Genomic DNA, 19,948 nt, shown 5'->3' on the forward strand with positions numbered 1-19,948 from the left:
CCCTCTCGGCAGCGATGTTCCGCGCTGACCCGAACACCCAGGCAGCTCCGTCCGCCGGCTTTCGAGCTCACTAGCTCGGCCTCGTACGTCCGGAGGTCCGTCATGGTGCAGAAGTCTCGAAACGGTGGCGTGTTCCCCGGAGCGCAGGCCGACCAGAAGAAGCTGAAAGTCGGCTTCGTGGGTCTGGAGGCCGGGGGGACCGACTCCAGCAGGGACGGAGCGCTGCTCATCGCAGGTACGTTTGTCAATAAATGTGTCAACAAATAAAGCAGACCAGAGTCAAGGTTGGGGTGACGTCACACGACCGTAAAATGGAAGGGAACAAAATCGGATGCTCTTTGTTACTGATTGACTTGAATGTTATTTCATTTTTAACCCCTAAGTAAAATGGATCAAAAATACATTTTAAGACGTACAAAAAATGAATTTAAAGTTTGTCATCTATTGTTTAGGTTTTCATTAAATTTAGGGTTTTGGTTTTAAATTGGGGTTTTGAGCTCGGACCTTCTTGTTGAATTGTGGTAATTAATGGCGTTCCAACTGCCCCTCAACATGCTTGAAAACTCAAAATTGGCGTTATCGTGTGTATCTTGTGGCTCATAAAATTTTTTTAGGTGTCCCCATTACGACCCCTTTAAATCTTACTCCATAGCACCTCCTACAGGCAAAGCTCCAGCATTTTTTGTTCTCTCTTTGCCTCATGAGCACATACTGTATATAAATTAGAAAATCAAGCGCCATCTCCGGTCTCTTGGGATGTTAGCAAAAAAAAAAAAAAACAACCCTGAAGCAAGTATTGTGGCAATGACCACTCCGAGTGTCTTTGATTCTGACTGATTGATTTCTGAGCATGGGCCCCGTTTGTGTTCCGCAGCCGAAGAAGGACCTCGGCGTCAGCGCAGCAGCGTGTCGGGGGGCAAGAAAGCTCCCAAGAGGAACGCCCTCTACAGGCGGTTGCAGAATTTCCTCTACAACGTTCTGGAGAGGCCCAGGGGGTGGGCCTTCATATACCACGCTTACGTGTAAGAACACACACACACACACACACACACACACACACACACACGCACCTTGCACAATCATACACACAAGCACACGCACACGCACTCACACGCACAGGCCCGGCCGAGTGTCCGATCAATAAATGTTCAAGTTTCACATGTGCGGACTGTCCGCTGACTTTTCGGAAAGCTAAGACGGCCATTACGCTGCCGCTTCTTATTTGTCACTTTGATTATCAGTCCGTGGGCTGTGTTTGCCCTCTCAGGTTTCTGCTGGTCTTCTCCTGCCTGGTCTTGTCTGTCTTCTCCACCATTCGAGAGTACGAGAAGAGCTCAGAGGATGCGCTCTACATTCTGGTAAGATGCCGCTGCAGCCGCCACAGCACATTTTAAACAACAAAGTTGAAGCAAAATGCTGTACAAGTTATCAGACGGAAAAAACAAATAACTCGTAAACACATTAAATCATACATGGTGACATGAGCAGTCATTCAGGCTGTGTTTCAAAAGCAAAGGAATGAAAATGTGTCTTCAAGTGTGATTTAAGCACCTGTCCCTCATTGTGTGGGCTTGCCTAACATTCAGAGGTTGCTCTTTCCAAGGTTTGGACAGCGTCCGAAGATGAAAAAAGCTCCTTCCCACCACAGCATTAATCTGCTTGTTCATCTTGAGGTCATCTTGATGTCATCTGCATAATGTCGGAAGGAGATGCCATGTTTCCTAAAAATAGATCCTATGGTGAGCAAGTATAGAATTAAAAAAAATTGGCCCAGGGATTGAGCCTTGTTGCATTCCTCCGAGATGCCCCTCTGGGGATACAGCATCCCCCAGACTGACATATGGACCAACAACAGATTGGTCTCTAACCAGTGTCAGGGCACATATACGAGACAAATGGCTGAATGAGCGCCAGGCAGTGTCAGGGCACATAGGGTCAGCGATGGCTGTTGACTTGCGTTGTGCTTTTGCACGCGTGCATATTTGCGCAGGAGGTGGTGACCATTGTGGTGTTTGGCGTGGAGTACACAGTGCGCATCTGGGCGGCAGGCTGCTGTTGCCGATATCGAGGGTGGCGAGGCAGACTCAAATTTGCCAGGAAGCCCTTTTGCATCATCGGTGAGCTGGACTGTGCACAAGCATATTCGTGCGTGCGTGTGTACATGTGCGCATTCAGGGTTGGAATAGTTTTGTTTTGTAAATTCTGTTTTTCAGTTTGTTTGAAGGCATTTTTACAACAAGTTTGTTCATTTTTATTCCGTTAAAATGCTTCATTTTAGTACAGTTTTTATTAGTGTTAGTATTAGTTTTTGTTTTTGTATTTGTTGTATTGTGTTTTAAAGTAAACTACAATTCTTCAATGACTGTTTGACCTTTCCGTCTTCTGTACGGACGTAGAACAAAAACAAAATCACTACATTTCAAATCAACCCCAAAAGCTCACATTGTTGTTAGTTTTATCAACTTATTTCATGATTTTCATTTTTTTTTTTTTTTTTTTTTTTTGGAATTGTAGTTAGTTTTCTTTAGCTATAATAACCTTGGCGTGCACACGCATGTGTGTATATTTTTGCATTCGCATTGGTGTTCACATGTGCATGTTAAGCATGTCTTTTTTTTTTTTTTATATGTGTGCATATGCATACTGTATGTGTGTTTGTATTAATGTGTACATGTGTTCCGTCTTCAGACATCATGGTGCTGATCGCGTCTATCTCGGTGCTGGCGGCGGGCACGCAGGGAAACGTGTTTGCCACCTCGGCCATCCGCTCACTGCGCTTCCTTCAGATTCTGCGCATGATCCGCATGGACCGCCGCGGGGGCACCTGGAAGCTCTTGGGATCGGTCGTCTACGCCCACAGCAAGGTGACGTGTGTGTGTGTGTGTGTGTGTGTGTGTGTGTGTGTGTGTGTGTGTGTGTGTGTGTGTGCGTGCGTGCGTGCGCGTCCATGACACAGCAAGTCATATCATGTTATCTTGTGTATTGATTGTGGACAATTGATGTGACATTGATTTCTTGCTGTCTCTGAGGCAGCAGATGGAATTCAAGCTTCAAGGACTTTTTGTGTGTGTGTATGTGTGTGTGTGTGTGTGTGTGTGTGTGTGGGCGCGCGTGCATGTGTGCATGCGTGTGTTTAGGAGCTGATCACAGCCTGGTACATCGGCTTCCTGTGTCTGATCCTGGCCAGCTTCCTGGTTTATTTGGCTGAGAAAGAAGACAACGAACAATTTGAGACGTACGCCGACGCCCTCTGGTGGGGACTGGTGAGACTTCCTCTGATCCTTTCACAACAAACCCATCGAGTGTCGTACGCCATCTGATTGGCTACTCGCCCGTGTCTGTCAGATCACGCTGACCACCATTGGCTATGGCGACAAGTTCCCCATCACCTGGAACGGTCGCCTGCTGGCGGCCACGTTCACTCTGATCGGCGTATCCTTCTTTGCTCTGCCAGCTGTAAGTCTGTGGATGTGCGTGTGTGTGACTGTGTATGTGTGTGTGTAGATACTAATCTGTTTTCCTGTCTGTTTCCTCTCTTGTTGTCAGGGCATCTTGGGTTCTGGCTTTGCTCTCAAGGTCCAAGAGCAGCACAGACAAAAACATTTCGAGAAAAGACGAAACCCAGCAGCTGGACTCATCCAGGTAGCGCTACAGAATATCCGCACTGGTCTAGGGTAAAATAGAAAAAAACAAAATACAGTAGAGTAGAATGGAGCAGAGTTGAATAGAGTCGAGTAAACTCGACTAAAAGTCACCTGCTGTGTGTATGCAGGCTGCATGGAGGGTTTACGCCACAAATCTGAGTCGATCCGATCTGACATCCACGTGGGACTACTATGAGAGGACCGTGTCTGTCCCCATGTACAGGTCAGTCCATTGTATCCAGACAAACATTAGGTCAAATGTTAAGTCTTATTTGTCGAGACTTTTAATAAATAAATAAATAACTCAAGGCAAAGATGTTGAGATTTAAGCCTCTTGACATTGGTCGCTGCTCTAATTTGTGCTGATAGTGCATCATCAAGGCAAAGATAAACATGAGGTGTGTTATTGTGGTGTTTTTCCAGGTTAATTCCGCCCCTCAACCAGTTGGACTTGCTGAGGAATCTCAAAAACAAGTCAGGACTGTCATTCAGGTCTCACCTTTTTCATTGAGTCAGTCATCAAGAATTCTCTCTTGGGATTCGTGTCTTTTTACTTTAATGATGTTAGAATTAAAATTATTATTGACCTTTCTTCTGTCTTTGCAGGAAGGACGTGCAACCAGAACCTTCTCCCAGGTGAGAATCCATGGTTTGATTCTCAAAAGTGTGAGAGTGAAACTCACTGAAACCCAAGCACACGTTGGGCCTTATTTACTAAAGGTTTGTGCCAGCAAAAATGGGCACAAACTTGATTGTGCATGTAAACCAATGTGGTAGCTGATCTGCGAAGCGGGCGCACCTGGGATTGCATCTGGCAAATGTGCGATACTTCCCTTGGAGGCCGCCACAGTCGGGAGTCCTGCATTCATTCAAAAGGACTTACTTTGGGGAGAAATATCCAGGCTTACGAACACGTCCGGTCCCATCGCTGCAAACTTCATTTTACAAAAACCAGCAATAATACCTAAATCACAAACAAATAGGTCAATACACACAACTTTGGTGCCTCTTTATTAATTGCGCCACAATCTCAGTAGGTCACGTGTAACACGCCCACCAACAGCATCCACGATCTGTTAAGAGTCAACACATAATTTAGCACCCGCTCTAAGGGACCGTAATGAATCAGGCCTTTTGACTTAGTCCTGTCCCAACAGTCAGAAGGTGAGTCTAAAGGAGAGAGTCTTCTCATCTCCACGCAGTTCAGGAACCAAAGGAAAAGGTTCCCCTCAACATGGTGAGTCTTGTCCGCGTAGTCCACATTTACTCACTGTCAGATACCAATGACTTTCATGTACTTCCTATTGCTAGTGGTCCCGGTGGTTGGTCCAGGTGTGGCTCCTGGAGTTCCTGGTGTCCCCGGGGGTGTTCAGGCCCTGCGCCGCTCTCCCAGCATAGATCCGTGTCTAGAAGACAGTCCCAGTAAGGTTCCTAAGAGCTGGAGCTTTGGTGAACGCAACAGAACCAGGCAGGCCTTCAGGATCCGAGGAGCTGCATCTCGCCAGAACTCTGAAGGTAGGACGGAGGTGCTGGTCAGGTCCATGTCCAGTCCCCTCTCCGATCATGTGTCCAATCATGTGTCCAGTCACATTTTAAAGGACATCATACGTGCTGGAAGACCATTCACTTAAAGTCCTGTCACAGTGATTGATCCATTTCAACATCAGAAATGATCTCACACTTTTTGGATTTTGATTGCAATGATGTCCCACGAGGGGATGCGTGCACAAAGTAAGTGAATCCCTTTCATTCATAAAACACAAAAGAGGCTAGAAGACCATGTAGGAAAGGAGGCAGGCAAGGAAGTGATGAGGAAAAAGGCCAGGAAGGATCAGGGGAGCTTTCACGGCTCAACTCTCATGATCTTCTGCTTCGTACTGTTTGGCATAGTATAGTGGTTCACATAGCTTGTGTTCTTGTGGCTGGTATAGAATCAATTCCATCCTTATGGATCCGTGGATGGACAAAGGGATGGATGGATAGAAGGTTGTTTGAAAAGATTTTTGGATGAATTGATGATGTCTGGTCGGCGGCACGGTGAAAAGCCAAGTTTTCATCCTTTTGTGGGATCTATAAGAGACAAACAATCTTTTAAGAGTTGGAAAAATCCTTCTGTGTGTACCAGGTCTTAGCGAAACGTTTCACTTTGACCAACAAGATGCGCCAGCTTGGCTACCTTGCAGTACTTCCTCCATGGTGCTAAGTGCTAAGCCATGCTAACATGATCTAGGATGTGAGGACTGTGGCGTTCACCGTGGTTTTCTTCGGGTGTTTCTTCTATGGTGTCTGATGCTGATTCTCAAGCATGTGGTATGTTCTTCTCGTGTAGTGCTCATAGAGATGCAGGATGAAGAGTTCAGACAGAAGAGCTCGCCAGGTTAGCGCACACATACGACCATTCGCATGTGGGTGCCATCTTATGCCACCGCCGTAACTCCGCCATGTCGTTGGCCATTGCAGACGCTAGCCTGCCAGGAGAAGACTTGGCCGATGACAACAAGAGCTGCCACTGTGAGTTTGTCCCGCAAGATTTGACACCCGGCATCAAGGTCACCATCCGAGCCATCTGGTACGGAGATTCCCCTTCTGGAACGGTCGCCGCCAAGGCCATTTTGTCAACTTCACTCATCGCTTTGCTCGCTGTTTCTTTGCCTTTTGATTCACATTTTGGTTCACATTTTGGTTTATTTTGCTCACCCCAGGACCAACGTCACCATCAGCTGTTGGGTAAGAGACGGACTGACACAGATAGCTTCCTTGTTCTCTTCTTGTCTTCTCTTCCGTTCTGTTCTGTTCTGTCTCACTCCACTGTTTTTGTAGGGTTTTTTTTTTTTTTGGGTGGTGCTTTTATTATTGTTGTTTGTGCTCCTTTGCCCTCTAGATGTCACTGACAGTCTTTCTTTGGCAATCAGCCAACATCACAGAAGACCCAACAACACACATACGTAGAATTCAAGTGACTCCACAAACTCATTGTGACTAGACCCGACCTGTCCATTGAAGACAATCTAGTCTAGACTTTTACGATTCAGTTGATTTGAGACATGAATCCAGTCTAGAATTTTATTATTTTGTCCATCTAGGACATGAATTTAGTTAAGAATCGTAAGACCCTGTCGATATAAAACAATTCTAGTCTATTATCTTATGACTCAGCTGTAGTCTAAAAGACCAATCCACACTTGATGTCAGGAGAAAGTGGTGACTTCCTTTTTCCTGTCTCCCAGTATCATGCGCTTCATGGTGTCCAAGAGAAAGTTTAAGGAGAGTCTTCGTCCCTATGATGTCATGGATGTGATTGAACAGTATTCAGCAGGACACCTGGACATGCTTGCACGCATCAAGAACCTTCAGTCCAGGTATACTGTCTGCCCTTGACTTTTTCCAGATTGTAGTTAGCTCTGAGAATCCAGAGAATGGTTTTGTTTGTCTTCCTGGTTTTAGGGTGGACCAGATTGTGGGCAGGGGGACACCAATTGCAGACAAGGACCGACCAAAAGCTGCTGGGGAGGAACTCCCCGAGGACCCCAGCATGATGGGACGCTTGGGGAAAGTGGAGAAGCAGGTGACCACCAATGGCAACCAGCACAACTGGCGGTACTTTGTTTGGTGATGCATGTTGATGAACTTTCCTCTTCCGGTCTGTGTCCTTCAGGTCCTGTCTATGGAGAGAAAGTTGGACTTCCTTGTTAATATCTACATCCAGCGAATGGGAATCTCACAGACTGAGACGGACGCCTACTTTGGATCCAAGGAACCAGACCCTGCGCCACCTTACCACAGTCCAGTGGACCAGCTGGAGAAAAGCCAGTCTATACAAAAGATCCCTCAGTTAGTATGTGGTCCTGGTCACCAGGATCTGTCTTTCGAAGACATGAATCCAAACTAGAATCTTATAGTCCTGTTGAAATGAAAGAAATTAATTTAGACTGTATTATTTTGATCTAATCCTTCTACAACAATAATCAAGCCTAAAATCTTACTACCTGTCCATCTAAACCATAAATTTAGTCAAGAATACTATCACCCCCTATATCTGGGAAAGTAATCTAGTGCAGAATCCTGTAATTTGGTCCAAGGCATGTTCGAGGCCATACAGCACCTTAATGTGGTCAAGATCCTTAAAACTCTGCCCATCTTGAACATGATTTTAGTCGAGAATGTTATGACCCCCTCCACATGTAATCTACAATTTTATAACCTATCCATATAAGGCATTATTGTACTCTAGAATGTGACCCTGGAAATGTAAGGCATGTGTCTTAGGGCCCCTTCCGTCTTAGACATAGTCTAAAATAATTTGGTCCAGTCCAAGACCTAGAAGAACAAGGGTCTGATACCCTTAGAACTTGCCATTGTTGTTGTCGTTTCAGAGTGTTGCCTGGAGACAATGTGGATAAGAGTCATTTTGGGACCAAGATGGTCAGGTCCAGTAGTTCGACTGCTCCCCGGAACCACAATGCCACCACCTGCCCCCCCTCCACTTCCTGGCAGCCAATCAGTTCCCAGTTCCATCAACAGGCCCCACCTCTCCCCCAGCGTAGCCACGGGAACACCCCAAGTCCGGTGGGGGATGGGTCGCTGGTTCGACTTCCACCGCCGCCAGCCGGAGAACGACACACCGGGAATCGGGCCAACCGCCATAGTACCGGAGAGAAAGGGGGGGCTGAGAAAGCGGAGAGAGGGGCTGCGGAAGGAGGGGGTGCAGGGGAAGAGGAGGAGGTCAAGCCCGACAGCGACCGCTCCTTGTCCATCCCCTCTGTGGACCATGACGAACTGGAGCACTCCTTCAGCGGGTTCTCCATCTCACAGTCCAGAGAGAACCTGGACTTCCTCAGCAACAGTTTCTACTCATCCGCCAACCTGGCGTCTAACCTCGGGGGACCAGCAGGGGCCTCCTGCTGCCCTACCATGAGACCCTACATTGCAGAAGCCGAGTCAGACTCAGACTCGGAGCTCTGCGCACCCTCGCCGCATTCAGACCGTGCCTGGACCGGAACCAAGTAGAGTCCAGTGGAAACCAGGTAGAACCAGCAGAACTCCAAAATAAATACATGAATAAGTAATAATCAGAGAAATGTGAAAATAAACCCACACCAGCCTGAATGGAGATTGAAGCATAATGGGAAAAACATGGAACCGACCAACTGGTTTCATCTACTTGTTTTATGATCACTGCAACGCTGAAGATGCGCTCTCACCTGATTGGTTCACTGCAGAGACATGCTTGGTTACTATAGGGACATACTCACACCTGATTGGCACTGCAGGCACACTCTTGCTCTTGTGGACTGAAACACTGAAAGGACACGCCCACACCTGACTGGTTCACTGCAGGGATACAACCAATCCTGGTATGCTTGTTGCAGCATTAAGGACACACACCCAGTTGGTTCACTGCGACACTGAGAGGACATGTTTCTCACTGACTGTTTCACGGTAGGGACACGCTCACACCTGATTGGTTCGCACTACATGCCAACTTGTTTCTGCGTTAAATACCCTTTGTATGTCTCCAAGTGATCGAACAGTGACGTGTAATGATTGATTTGCAAAAAGTTGATGGACAGAACCTAGTTGTTGGATTTCGGACAGTCACGCCGCCGATGGAAAAGACATCAACTTTTTGAACAATTATCCTTAAGAACAATAAGACAGAAAACACTTCAATGGTCTTTAAATACAGTAGAAGTGCAGTGAAACAAATCAAAAGTGATTAAAGTGTGTGAGCTAGCTATGGTCCGTTAGTGGTCGACGCCAACATTAATGGTTCTAACGCTGGTCAAACAATCCACCACTTGAAACGCTAAAAACCCAAGGCTGTACTAAATATCCGATTGATAATATTTAGACTATTATGCTAAGTGAGCATGGCTTGCTGTGCTGTACTAGAGAGCAGTACTAATGCTAACGCTAAGGAGTCCAGCTAACGGCATTAATCCAGGTTTATGTAATGTATAATCGACGATTACCATGTGTGAAATGGAGAAATGTGTCCAAATGTTATTGTTTCGAAAGACTAACTTCTCCATGCGGAGGAAACGGTCAGCCCATGAGCTAACTGCGCGAATGCTGCAGCTGCACACAACCATCGATCAGAAAGCTCATTCAGAAAAATGATCAGACTTTCTCAGTGCTCACTTTACCAGCGACTCGCGTTTGACATCACGACAATTCGGGAAGCTTCTGTTTTCTTAACAGGCAGATTTTCATTGCGCACACCCACTCTCACTTATCTCACATTCACTCTCACACATTTTCTTTTTTCTACAACTTAATGGACTCCCTTTTATGTACTCATGAGTGTTGATTAACAAAAAGCTCTCGTCACGTTTTTGCTCTGCTTATCTTGTGCTTTTATTGATCATGAACAACAAAAATGCTCATAAACGTGCTGACTGAATTAAAAAAATTAACGTACCTTGTTGGATGGAATCATTGAGAACGCTCCCCTCACACTAACAGAACGTTAACTCTGACATAAGTTACTCCAAATATCAATTATGAAAGTTTGTAATTGTGGCACTGAGGACTTATTCTAAATAAGAAAGTTTACACTTTACACAAATGGATGCCGTTTTGGAGCTGCTCACTTCCTGAACATGCGAGAAACAACTCTGCGGTTTTCTGAAGCTGAGCCATGATTGGTCATTTTCAGTTGAGAGCAAGTGGCAAAATGGACAAAAACGGGTTGATTTTTCTGTTTGATTCATATTCCACAGATTATCAACCAAAATGCAATGTTTAGACTAATGGAGCTGCTTATTGTTCAGAAAATTTGGGGGTTGGATGGATGGCTGAATGGATTGAAAGTGGTCAAATGAGTTTCTTTTGCCATATTTGCTTGACAGTCCATCTGGTGAAGAAATCGAAGCAAAGTTTTGTGTTGATGTTCCATGTGATGAAGGTCTTGTTCCTCCTCTTCCTCATCCTCATCATGATAATAAGTTTGCCAGTCCTCCAATGCAGGATGCCCTTTCAGGGTGATTTCCCGCAGAGGATTGTCGAACCCGAGCGGGAATTCTTGGAGGACCCTCGACAGGATGACGATAAATCCACAGAGTACAAATGAAGGTCAAGCAGCTCATTAGTGGAACAAGCACAACAACATTTCACGAACTTGGTTGGGTAACAACAAACACTGATGTCACTTTGATGCTCATGCAAGTTTTTGTATAATTTTGCTGTCATCAGGTCAAAACCTGCTACATCACAATTTGGTCCAGTTCTTTTTTTTTTTTTCACAATTCCACACTAGTGTACGAGTGTTATTTTTCCAAGAGTAGAAAATGGCTTTGTCTACGAGGTTCAACCAACATTTGGTTTCTTGAAAAGTGACGGTTTTTCGAGACATGAGGTTTGCGCCCGATGCCAGTGAATGACATCATTTCTACATCAACCAACTTGATATTTTGTGTTAAATGTATGGACTTTCATACCAGCCAAACGCTAACCCTGAGCCTTTAACCGTAGCCCAAAACAAACCCAGAAGCCAAAAGCCTAAACCAGGGGTGGGCAATCCTAGTCCTGGAGGGCCGCTATCCTGCATGTTTTCCATCTGTCCCTTCTCCAACACACCTGATTCAAATGATCAGATCATCAGGAAGCTCTGTCGAGGCCTGAACAATTGAATCAGGTGTGTTGCAACAGGGACAGATGGAAAACATGCAGGATAGCGGCCCTCCAGGACTGGGATTGCCCACCCCTGGCCTAAACCCTCAACCACCTGTAACCAAAGGCCCCAAAGCTGATGCCAAAACCAAAGCCAGAACATTCGCCAACAACTGGCAATGTCAAAGCCTTTTGGAAGGCCGAATTGTTGTACTTTGAGTCGCGGTGGTCGTAATGGTTAGTATAAAGAGTAGTGATTTAAAACCTTTTTCCAGAAAAATAATCTCAGAAAGGCAAAATTCAACTTGCTGGTGGTACTGAGGCAGCGCTCAACATTAACATATTTGTGCTGACGTTTTGAAGGTTGCAGTCATTTCAGGGGTGCTGGGGCGTTCATAACACATGAATTGATGCTATTAGTTGTTGGCGGACCAAGCGCTTCTTATTATCGCATCCATCTAGTTGAAGAAGAGCGGATCAGTGCTGGTCTCCACCGGCCTCGACGGAAAATCCTGACTTTTGGGGGTCAAGTCTGAGATCATACCATGACCTCGTGCACGCCCAAAGCTGGTACGCCAAAGAATATCTGTCAAAGTACAGTTCACTTGTCTTGAACTTTTTACTGCATAGTATTTGCATGTCATCTTTCACATCTGTTTGCTTTTGAACTTTGATCTAGGGACATTGAATTATGTGCAATATAATAAAATTGAATCATTAAGAGTGTGTGCGTCTGCGTGTGTGCATGCGTGCGTACGTGCATGCGCATGTCTGTGTGTGTGTGTGTGTGTGTGTGTGTGTGTGTGTGTGTGTGTGTGTGTGTGTGTGTGTGTGTGTGTGTGTGTGTGTGTGTGTGCACGCGTTTGTGCGTGCGCATGTATGTGTGTGAGTAAAAGGATCCATTTTAGGGTATAAAAGACAGCAGGAGGGCAGGTGTGGCGTCAGAGCTGCGCTGAAACAGGTAAGTATTGTCTTCATTTTTTTTTTTTTTCACTCCATGAGTCAAAGAAAGTTTTTTTATTTCAATGTGAAGTACAATAAGACATAGATGCATGCTCGGAATATTCCATCCAGACAATCTGAAAATACAGTCTGAAGATGTTTAAACCTTCTTCAATCTTTTCAGTGATAACATTCTTTTTATTTATTATGTGTGTGTGTGTGTATACACACACATATACATATACATATATATATATATACATATATACATGTATATACATATAATTATTCATTCTCCTTTTTATATCAATTGTCTCATATTCATAATAAATACTGCATTTCTTGAATACATTTAATGAGTTGATTACACACACACACACACACACACACACTGTGTATCTAAAATATTGAACTGAACTATTTTCTGCCCATATGAAATGAACAATTCCACTTGGCTAGAAACAGGATGTAGACTTTCCTTTTTTTTCATCAGTGGAGGATGCCGGATTTCAGGTGACGATTTCAAAGAGAGATTGTTGTGATTGCGTAGAGCTTGGGCCGTGACATGAGCACGGCGGGGCCGGCCAACGGGAGCCAAATCGTCGAGTACCGAGACTCAATCAGCAAAGCGGTGCTGAAGAATGTGCTGGTGCTCGCCATCGGACTGTCAATCAACTACATCAACGTCGGCCTCATGTACACCTTTTGTAAGCATCAGGTAGGAAACAACATGGCACAACAAGTGCAGCAACGACAGCTTCTTGTCACCAGCCGAGGGCTCGCTTTTGTGACATCTGGGTGGAAGTTAGCACTGAGCTAAAGTCTGAATGAGCTCATGCAGAGAGACAGGTAAGAGACACAGTGACTCAGTCACCATGGTAACAACACAGGATGACACCAGCCAAACGGTCGGACGTGCGACATCAATGTAGGTCGCAAATGTGTGCAGTTTTTCACCTTACTTGGTTTGAAACAGAACTCGGCAAAGGGTTTCTGCCTTTCGGTTCATTGATGCTTAAATAAGTTTGAATATTAAGAGACTTTCCAAGGCAGGACTTTGGACTTCAATGCATTTGTTCCAAATTTGTGTTCAGATCTTCTACACCAACCCTCGCTACATCCTGTTCTTCCACTTGGTTGTGAACGACATGATCCAGATGAGCGTGAGCGTCATCCTCTTCGTGATCAGCTACACCCTCCACAAGATCAGCGTGTCCGTGTGCGCCCCCCTCATCCTGATAGCCATCACCACCACCGAGAACACGCCCCTCAACCTGGCGTGCATGGCGGCCGAGTGCTACGTGTCCGTGTGTCTTCCGCTTCACCACGCCCGCATCTGCACCGTCAGGAGGACTCTGCTCCTCATCGCCTTGATCTGGACCGCCAGCCTCATCTCCACCCTGCCGGATCTCTTCGTCACGCTGGACACCGAGCCTATCGAGTTCTTCTCCTCCAGAATCTTCTGCCTCCGAGAGACCGCCTTTCCCAATCCGATGCTGATCCAGAAGCGGGACATCACCTACATTGTATACTTGGTCCTCGTGTGGTTGGTCATCTTCTTCCTGTACTTCAAGATCCTGTTCACGGCCCAAACGGCCAACAAGGACACCAAGAAGGCTCGTAAAACCATCGCCCTGCACGGCGTTCAGGTTCTGCTGTGTATGACCATGTACGGCGTGGCTCTGGTCAAGATGGCTCTGCACCGCTGGTTCCCCAAGAACTACTCGGACTTGCTGTTTGCCTGCTACATCGTGGTGCAGATGCTGCCCCGCTCCATCAGCCCCATTATATACGGCGTGAGGGACAAGTGCTTCAGGAAGTACCTCAAACACTGCCTCAGTTGCAAGAGCATCCCTCAGTGACTTCTGACTCAGAAATTGAAACAACATCAAACACTCCGACAGAGAGACATCCTCACCATGACGTCATTCGTACTGCCTCCAGCCAGAGCCTTCTCTGATAGCAGGCCTGCTCAACAAACCCAAAACGAGTCATTGGACCAAGGCGGAGACATTGATCTCAAACACTCAAAACAACTTTTTTCAACTTGACTTGCATGTTCTTGAGAGAAAAAAAAAGTCAGCTTTTATTTGAAGTCTTTCGGTTGAGCATACCTTAATGTACTGACCACTTCACAATCAAACACAAAATAAAGAAACCATCTTCTATTGTTATATATTATATCATTAATCTGCCAAAAGTCAGCATTGGTCACTTCAGGTGCTGGACGCAAGACTAAATGTCAGGTGTGGAAGTAGAGCACCCACCCTCTCGGTTCGGGGCGTCCAAAGGCGGTAGTGAGGGGCCGATGTCCTGCCTGTTTTCCATCTCTCCCTGCTGAAACACACCCGATTCAAAGGATCAGCTCATCAGAGAACTCGAAAGAAGCAAGATAACAATCCTGATCAATCGAATCAGGTGTGTTGCAGCAGGGAGTGATGAAAAACAGGCAGGGCATCGACCCTTTCGGACACCCCTGCTCTAAGTCCATCAGTGCCAGTGAGGTTTGTGAGAACCACTGAATGTGGCAACTGCAGGAAAACGCCGTTCCTCTAGGGGGCAGTGCCGCACATTGTAAGCATTCGCTCAGAAAACGAAGGCAAAGAAAGAAGAAGGGGTGGTGGAAGCAGCAGCGGCAGAAAGAGAAAAAGAAGAAGAAGCTTATCCGCCTGCTGCCAGCGACGTGCTCGTCTTTTCGTTGCTTTTCCTGTCAAGGTCCAACAAGGTGAGTCTGACTGGGCGCGATTGTGACCGCTCGAACCCCTTCGAGTGGCTTCTCGAAAACATTTGGCACGTTCCCAAAGTCACTCGGGCTGAACAATTTGCAGGATTTGCACCGCTTTTCACCATCTCGCGAGCCTGCCTGCTTGTTAGCTCAGCTGTCCTTCGTGGTCGCTCGCTAGCCGGCGATACCATGTTGCTGTGGCTGTCCTCCTTTATCCTTATAAAAAAATAAGCCAAGTTAACAAATGATTGACTAAAGCTTTGAAGTCGAGGCTGAGTCTCGAAATTCAGTCTGTCCCACGATAATTGTCGTAATGTTGCCCATAAGATTGGCTGACAACCAGTTTAAGGTGTACCCCGCCTACTGCCCGAAGACAGCTGGGATATGCTCCAGCACGTCCGTGACCCTTGTGGGGATAAGTCGATAAGAAAATAGATGGATGTCGCCCATAAGGCGCATAAAGTGCTCGTATTTGTGAGCGGAAGAGTCCGTGGTGCCCCCACTTGATCGCGACGTGTGATTGGTCACTTGTTGTGATGTCATTGATGTTGAGTTCAAGACCGTTCAACAGAAATCAACGTTGAAGGAAAAATAATATGCTCCATCACGTCTGTGACCCTTGTGGGGATAAGTCGATAAGAAAATAGATGGATGTCGACCATAATGCGCATAAAGTGCTCGTATTTGTTAGCGGAAGAGTCCGTGGTGCCCACCCTTGATCGCGACGTGTGATTGGTCACTTGTCGTGATGCCATATATGTTGAGTTCAAGACCGTTCAACAGAAATCAATGTTGAAGGAAAAATAACGTTGCTTAGAGTTGTCTCCTTATTGCCCATCATTTGTCGTTTAGTCACATGTATGTGTTTAGACCCTAATTACAGAGAGGACTCCCATAATTGACAAATATGAACGACATAACCCCAGGAGTGCAACCTCCCCAAAAAATCTTCAGAACTAATGCTGATTGCGTTAGTATTCAACCATTGATTTCTGAATATTTCTCTGAATACATGACGTGCTGATCGTTTTTGCCTGTGAAAGTTGAAAAATTTTGTACTGTTTGTTCAAAAGTTTTTTTAAAAATTCATAATGGATCATTGGTCTGTCTCGTCTGCTCAGCATCAGTTTGAAGGTATTGATCAGTCGAATACGTTAATCACAAATGTGACTCAGTGGTTGCTCAGGCAAACCTACCAACAGGTTTCAAGTTAGCGTTTGGTCATAAGCACTCAATAACAGCTCCAAGTTATTGGTCGCTTTAATAAACTCACTCACAGCTTCATCGAATCATACTAGCAGTTATTGGTCAGTCCATTAAAAGATTCAAGTTATTCGTCATTCCAATACACTCACTAACAGGTTGAAGTTATTAGTTTGTCAAATGTGTAACAGCTTTGCGTTCTTCTTGTTGCGTCTCACGAATGCTTTTTTTTTTTGTTTGGTCATAAGCACTCAACAGCTCCAAGTTATTGGTCGCTTTAATTAACTCACTCACAGCTTCATAGAATCATACGAGCAGTTATTGGTCAGTCCATTAAGAGATGCAAGTTATTCGTCATTCCAATACACTCACTAACAGGTTGAAGTTATTCGTTTGTCAAACGTGTAACAGCTTTGCATAAAGTTTTCTGAATCTGAATTCTTCTTGTTGCGTCTCACGAATGCTTTTTTTTTCCCCTCATCCAGGTGATTAAGATGTCGCTGCCCAAGCCAGTGATGCGAGGTCTGCTGGGAAGGCGCCTGCGCTTTCATCTGCCCATCGCCTTCGCTTTGTCAATCGTGGCAGCCGCCGCCTTCAAGGTGACAGACATATTTGTTGCTTTAATACGTTATTTGTTTTCTCAATTGCTCGCAAACAGCTGCACCTGAAAGCTGGTCTTTTCGACTCACAAACAAGTCATTGGTTCGTCGATTATATTTTAAATGATCCAAGTTCTTGGTTGAACTAACAGGTGTCAGTTATGGGTTGGTCTGATATTCACATTTTCAAGTAGATATGTGACGATTAATCAACAACTAATCAATGATCCACTTAATTGATAATTATTTTTCGATTTTAAATACTTTGTTTTCATTGAAAATATTCCAAATGTAGATATGAATGTAGATTTGTGTTGAATCAAACTAAAACATTTGCTTTTACGTTGGGAAACAATTAACAATATTTTTGCATATTTTCCAACATGTTATAGACAAACCCAGTCCATTTTCTGCACTTTGAATTTGAAATACTGACTGGTTTTTGAATAAGGGGATGGAAATTAAAACATGTTTTAAAATCTGATTCATCGATTACTTAAAATAATTGTTCGTTTCAGCTGCAATTTCATCTTATTGGTAGGGCTGTCAACATAACAAATTTTCGCAGATGACATCCTTATATGGCGGCATATTAGGCCTTGGCATAACTTCCAATCTTGCGTTCAAGCAACTCAAAAAACCCTAAGACTGCTGTGTGTGTGTGTTTGTGTGTAGTACACAGTAACAGAGCCTCGCAAGCAAGCCTACGCTGACTTCTACAAGCAATACGACGCCGTCAAGGAGTTCAATGCCATGCGGGAGGCCGGAATCTTCGAGAGTGTGCGGCCCTCTGGAGAGTAAATGCCGGTCAGCCCTCACACCACTCGCGCCATGAGCCACAAAGGCACCACCACTAAACTAACGTATGGCTTTTCTTCCTTGTAGTCATTTCCTGCCACCCATTCCTGCTGTGAAGAGGTTTCTCTCTTCATTTATGTCAAATAAATGTATATTGATTCAACTGAGTCATTTCTTTCTTTTGCCTTTCACCTTTGTTGTATTACTGTGGAATTCAGTCCATTTTATTCTTAATCACACTTAATAAAAAAGAGGACTCACAACGTGCTTCAGGCATAATTCAGTCACACAATGTTTAGAATGCAACAATTTACATTTTGCAGTTTAGCAAAAAAGACGAATCAATTAAAATATATCGGTGTACTGAAGGCTACACCAGAAAAAATAGTTCAATATAATGTTAGAACGTGATAATTTTGTGCTAAAATGAAAAAGAATTCAAAAGAAGAGACACCGACCTACATAATAGGCCTCCAACATTGATCTGCATCGGCAGGAGTTGCTTCCTTTTGTTTGGATCGATACAAACATTTAACTTACCACGTTTACACATAAAATGTATGACGCGATAACGTGATATTGAACCGTTTGTTCATACGCTACCGTACTAAGGATCATATTTAACGTCCTTTTAAACTGCAGCCTTCATCTTTTTGTCATCGCTGTGAGCTTTTCCCGAAGAAGTAGCGCCTTCTGTCGGTCGCGTCAGTAGCTGCTGGTTTTCTTCTTCGTTCTTCTCCGGTATTCTTCGTTTCATCTCCGTTATTCTTCGATCTTCCTCGTCGGCCTTCGTGCTGCTTCGTTCGTCATCTCGCTTCCTGGTTCCCGCACCGCCGCTGAAGTGTCTCCGGCGCACCGCTCAACAAGTCCAAAGTTGTCCAGACACGTTAGTAGGGATGGCCGCCTTGACGGGGAGCCCTGATGCGAGAGGGACGCCGGCGGCACCTTACCTAGAAATGTGACGTGCAAGACGGCAGCGTCTTTTTTTTTTTGGATTTCCACGGGCGGTTGGAAGGGATCTGCTCAGCATCAGTTTGAAGGTATTGATCAGTCGAATACGTTAATCACAAATGTGACTCAGTGGTTGCTCAGGCAAACCTACCAACAGGTTTCAAGTTAGTGTTTGGTCATAAGCACTCAACAGCTCCAAGTTATTGGTCGCTTTAATTAACTCACTCACAGCTTCATAGAATCATACGAGCAGTTATTGGTCAGTCCATTAAGAGATGCAAGTTATTCGTCATTCCAATACACTCACTAACAGGTTGAAGTTATTCGTTTGTCAAACGTGTAACAGCTTTGCATAAAGTTTTCTGAATCTGAATTCTTCTTGTTGCGTCTCACGAATGCTTTTTTTTTCCCCTCATCCAGGTGATTAAGATGTCGCTGCCCAAGCCAGTGATGCGAGGTCTGCTGGGAAGGCGCCTGCGCTTTCATCTGCCCATCGCCTTCGCTTTGTCAATCGTGGCAGGCGCCGCCCTCAAGGGGGCCGACATATTTGTTGGATTATATTTTAAATGATCCAAGTTCTTGGTTGAACTAACAGGTGTCAGTTATGGGTTGGTCTGATATTCACATTTTCAAGTAGATATGTGACGATTAATCAACAACTAATCAATGATCCACTTAATTGATAATTATTTTTCGATTTTAAATACTTTGTTTTCATTGAAAATATTCCAAATGTAGATATGAATGTAGATTTGTGTTGAATCAAACTAAAACATTTGCTTTTACGTTGGGAAACAATTAACAATATTTTTGCGTATTTTCCAACATGTTATAGACAAACCCAGTCCATTTTCTGCACTTTGAATTTGAAATACTGACTGGTTTTTGAATAAGGGGATGGAAATTAAAACATGTTTTAAAATCTGATTCATCGATTACTTAAAATAATTGTTCGTTTCAGCTGCAATTTCATCTTATTGGTAGGGCTGTCAACATAACAAATTTTCGCAGATGACATCCTTATATGGTGGCATATTAGGCCTTGGCATAACTTCCAATCTTGCGTTCAAGCAACTCAAAAAAGCCTAAGACTGCTGTGTATGTGTGTAGTACACAGTAACAGAGCCTCGCAAGCAAGCCTACGCTGACTTCTACAAGCAATACGACGCCGTCAAGGAGTTCAATGCCATGCGGGAGGCCGGAATCTTCGAGAGTGTGCGGCCCTCTGGAGAGTAAATGCCGGTCAGCCCTCACACCACTCGCGCCATGAGCCACAAAGGCACCACCACTAAACTAACGTATGGCTTTTCTTCCTTGTAGTCATTTCCTGCCACCCATTCCTGCTGTGAAGAGGTTTCTCTCTTCATTTATGTCAAATAAATGTATATTGATTCAACTGAGTCATTTCTTTCTTTTGCCTTTCACCTTTGTTGTATTACTGTGGAATTCAGTCCATTTTATTCTTAATCACACTT

The 19,948-nt window shown here is 44.8% G+C and overlaps 4 protein-coding genes across 9 annotated transcripts in view; all 4 read left to right on the forward strand.

Moving 5' to 3' along the window:
- Window positions 1-14,107, forward strand: part of LOC109522474 (olfactory receptor 2T11-like) — a 57,622-nt gene extending 43,515 nt beyond the window's left edge. Inside the window, exon 2 of the mRNA XM_019881084.1 lies at window positions 13,292-14,107. Coding sequence (XP_019736643.1) covers window positions 13,292-14,059 — 768 coding nt within the window. The 3' untranslated portion in view covers window positions 14,060-14,107. The remainder of the gene's footprint in view (window positions 1-13,291) is intronic.
- Window positions 103-8,730, forward strand: kcnq2b (potassium voltage-gated channel, KQT-like subfamily, member 2b). 6 transcript variants are annotated; one of them, XM_019881074.1, is made up of 19 exons: window positions 103-235; window positions 875-1,022; window positions 1,268-1,358; window positions 1,991-2,117; window positions 2,689-2,864; window positions 3,138-3,263; window positions 3,346-3,456; window positions 3,547-3,642; window positions 3,773-3,867; window positions 4,068-4,136; window positions 4,251-4,280; window positions 4,802-4,881; window positions 4,956-5,159; window positions 5,974-6,021; window positions 6,105-6,213; window positions 6,872-7,003; window positions 7,089-7,209; window positions 7,300-7,475; window positions 8,018-8,730. In XM_019881074.1, the coding sequence occupies exons 1-19, from the start codon at window positions 103-105 to the stop codon at window positions 8,649-8,651; spliced, it is 2,706 nt and encodes a 901-aa protein (XP_019736633.1). In that variant the 3' UTR covers window positions 8,652-8,730. The 6 variants fall into 6 exon arrangements, 4 of the variants coding, with proteins under 4 accessions (XP_019736633.1, XP_019736636.1, XP_019736635.1 ...); XR_002169570.1 differs by lacking the exons at window positions 7,300-7,475; window positions 8,018-8,730 and having other exon boundaries at window positions 6,105-6,371; window positions 7,089-7,202; XM_019881077.1 differs by lacking the exons at window positions 7,089-7,209; window positions 7,300-7,475; window positions 8,018-8,730 and adding an exon at window positions 6,347-6,371 and having other exon boundaries at window positions 6,872-6,997.
- Window positions 14,108-14,799: 692 nt separating the features above from the next.
- On the forward strand, window positions 14,800-17,685 carry LOC109522374 (cytochrome c oxidase subunit 6C-1). The gene is made up of 4 exons (XM_019880901.1): window positions 14,800-14,922; window positions 16,611-16,724; window positions 17,400-17,531; window positions 17,610-17,685. Exons 2-3 carry the CDS (start codon window positions 16,620-16,622, stop codon window positions 17,523-17,525), a joined length of 231 nt encoding a protein of 76 aa, XP_019736460.1. The 5' UTR covers window positions 14,800-14,922; window positions 16,611-16,619; the 3' UTR covers window positions 17,526-17,531; window positions 17,610-17,685.
- A 1,170-nt stretch (window positions 17,686-18,855) lies between these two features.
- On the forward strand, window positions 18,856-19,869 carry LOC109522156 (cytochrome c oxidase subunit 6C-1-like). Its single transcript, XM_019880466.1, has 3 exons — window positions 18,856-19,022; window positions 19,584-19,715; window positions 19,794-19,869. Exons 1-2 carry the CDS (start codon window positions 18,903-18,905, stop codon window positions 19,707-19,709), a joined length of 246 nt encoding a protein of 81 aa, XP_019736025.1. The 5' UTR covers window positions 18,856-18,902; the 3' UTR covers window positions 19,710-19,715; window positions 19,794-19,869.
- The last annotated feature ends 79 nt before the right edge of the window (window positions 19,870-19,948 follow it).

Source organism: Hippocampus comes, unplaced genomic scaffold (assembly GCF_001891065.2).
Source record: "Hippocampus comes isolate QL1 unplaced genomic scaffold, H_comes_QL1_v1.1 scaffold68, whole genome shotgun sequence".
In the NCBI taxonomy this organism is placed as follows: domain Eukaryota; kingdom Metazoa; phylum Chordata; class Actinopteri; order Syngnathiformes; family Syngnathidae; genus Hippocampus; species Hippocampus comes.